Below are 2,408 nucleotides of genomic sequence, written 5' to 3'. Positions count from 1 at the left end.
AAAAAATACGTTTTTGAGGAAGAAGAAGAAGTAGTATTTTTTTTTTTTTTTAGACTTTAGAAACTCAGAAGCTGATCAAATATCGGGTTAAATATCGGTGGGGTGGCCGATGTCCGATATTCATTTTTATGGCCGATACCGATAGGGGGCCGATTATATCGTGCATCCCTAATGCATTTCCTTTAAGAGTTCCAGCGTGATCTATTGTAACCAGGGACTCCCTTTTTCCAATAAAGAGCAAATAAGACAGCAGAGGTGCTTCAGAGCGGTGGGAGACTGGAACTGATGCCATGTCTGCTGCTCTCCCCGCGGGTAAAAATAATCTAATGTCTCTTGTCCTTCTTCCCAGGTTATTTGAGAAGTATTTGGGTGTTTAAACCTAGAGGCCTGGTCATCCTCCCTCAGCAGCTTGTTGGAGATATTTTTGATTTATGCCCAATATTGAAGCGTGGTCTGAGCTATGTTATTCCACGCCACAACACAAGAGGGACAATCAGGAACTAGCTGTGGGTCTAGATAAGGCCAAGGCGGTGAGGAAGTGGGGGCGAGTTTGTGCGACAATGGAGGGACATGAGGGCCGAAAAAAGCGGGGATCCAGGTGGAAAAAGGGTCCCAGCGTTCTCGCGCTCCTCGCTCTTCTAGCTGGTCCATCTTCACCAGTCGTTTTCCACAATGGCGGTCAGACAAACAAAACAAGCCGGTAAGGAACCAAACAGGAAATACGCATAATGTAGAGCGGATGTAGATTTGACCAATCAGAGGCCTCCTGTCTGGGATCACCTACAATTTTGGAGAGGTGCAGCAGAGTGTCTGTGGAAGGGGGCGGCATATTTGCATTCACTGTGACAGAAACGCAGACGACCTGGTTTCTGATCATAAATCAACCTTACCAGTACTCTGAGTGTTAGGTAACCAGAGACGCAGCCTGAAGGTAAAGGTCTGAATGCTCTGAGTCCATGATGTGGAGCAGGCATCTCCAAAGTCGGTCCTCGAGGGCCGCTATCCTGCAGGTTTTAGAGGTTTCTCTGCTTTAGCACAGCTGATTCTGATGATTGCAGTTCAACAATAGCCTGTTACTCAGCTATCGATGTGAATCAGCTGTGCTGGAGCAGAGAAACCTCTAAAACCTGAAGGACAGCTGCTCTCCAGGAATATGCCAGATGTGGGGGGTCGGCAGAGATGCTAGCTGACATTTTCCTGACCCTAGACCTGTACAGGTCCTGGAGGCTGGTAGGTCAGCCCTATTGGTTCTCTCTGTAAACATGATTGTTTGCTGCAGTTTAGATCCGTTCTTCTTTGCCTGTTGTAGAAAAACTAATGAAAATACATTTAAAATCAGCTGATTCTGCTGCTTTAAGGAACAGACAGAGCTGATGACTAACATGGCCTGATATGAGAGGGTAACCTTCAGTAGTAGAGGGAGAGAAGGTCTCTACAGTCAGGTTTGGGGGGGGTAGTTTTGAATTATAAAGAAGACATGACAGGATAAATATGAAACTTTACCAATTTGATTTGCTCAGAGGTCAAGGTTTTATATATGGTATAACATAGGACCTTGGTTAGTCTTGGGTTCGATTTTGTTTTTTTTTTCTTTGTTATTGTTGTTGTTCATTGTGTTTTGTTATTTCCTTGATATACTCAAAAGGGACTGAAACTGATTTATATCTATAATCTTCTTTATTTCATTGATTTCTATGTTCATCTGTCTGCCAAAAAGACTAATTAAAAATAAATAGAAAAAACAGAAAAACTGATGCATGTTGCCACAGCTTGATGTTCATTCAGGTCGTCTGATTGAAAAGTCCAAACTTCTTCCACATATTTTCTCACTCTACATCAGGTGTTTCTGTTATAACGATGTATCTAAGGGGAGAAGAAGGCAGCAGCAGTCCTGCTCTGATCTTACTGCGGCTGTGTTGGGTGCGCTGGAAGCCAAGCTGGGAGTCCTTGTTCAGACCCATGCCCCAAAGTTTGGTCACATCTTTGGTTGAAGATGCCATGAGGGTGAAGCCGTAACCGCAGGCAGCAGATGAAATCTGAAAGAGGAGAGCAGAGGTTGTCTGTAGGGATATCTGGATATGATACCGATATGCGAAATTAGTACAGTAGCTAAAAGCAAATATGGGAATACATCTGATGCCTTTGTCCTAAATATACGATATGAGAAAACTAATAGAAAGACTCCACATCAATCCGCTGCTGTTGAAGTTAATTAAATTTAGCAACCAGAGTCCACTTTGACATCCTGCCCAGTTTGATGCTGCTGCTAAAAGATTTCCTGATTGGTCAAACCGATGCTAAAGTAGAACTTCACATGATGCTCCACATTCCTCATTAGAGGGAAGAAAGGGCTTCTGGGAAGAGTTGTCAAATTACAACTTTATTCTCATAATTTTAAGACGTTATTC

General features: G+C 43.3%; 1 protein-coding gene across 1 annotated transcript in view; it reads right to left on the bottom strand.

Moving 5' to 3' along the window:
- LOC107089390 (Williams-Beuren syndrome chromosomal region 16 protein-like) overlaps positions 1-2,408 on the bottom strand; it is a 21,714-nt gene that overhangs the window by 16,738 nt on the left and 2,568 nt on the right. The window contains exon 2 of the mRNA XM_015382146.1: positions 1,836-2,036. Within this exon, the coding sequence (XP_015237632.1) occupies positions 1,836-2,036 (201 nt within the window). The remainder of the gene's footprint in view (positions 1-1,835; positions 2,037-2,408) is intronic.

Source organism: Cyprinodon variegatus, unplaced genomic scaffold, assembly GCF_000732505.1.
Source record: "Cyprinodon variegatus isolate N-32 unplaced genomic scaffold, C_variegatus-1.0 Scaffold250, whole genome shotgun sequence".
Lineage (NCBI taxonomy): Eukaryota > Metazoa > Chordata > Actinopteri > Cyprinodontiformes > Cyprinodontidae > Cyprinodon > Cyprinodon variegatus.
The sequence above is the reverse complement of the archived record's forward strand: the minus strand, read 5'-3'. Positions and strand labels throughout refer to the sequence as shown.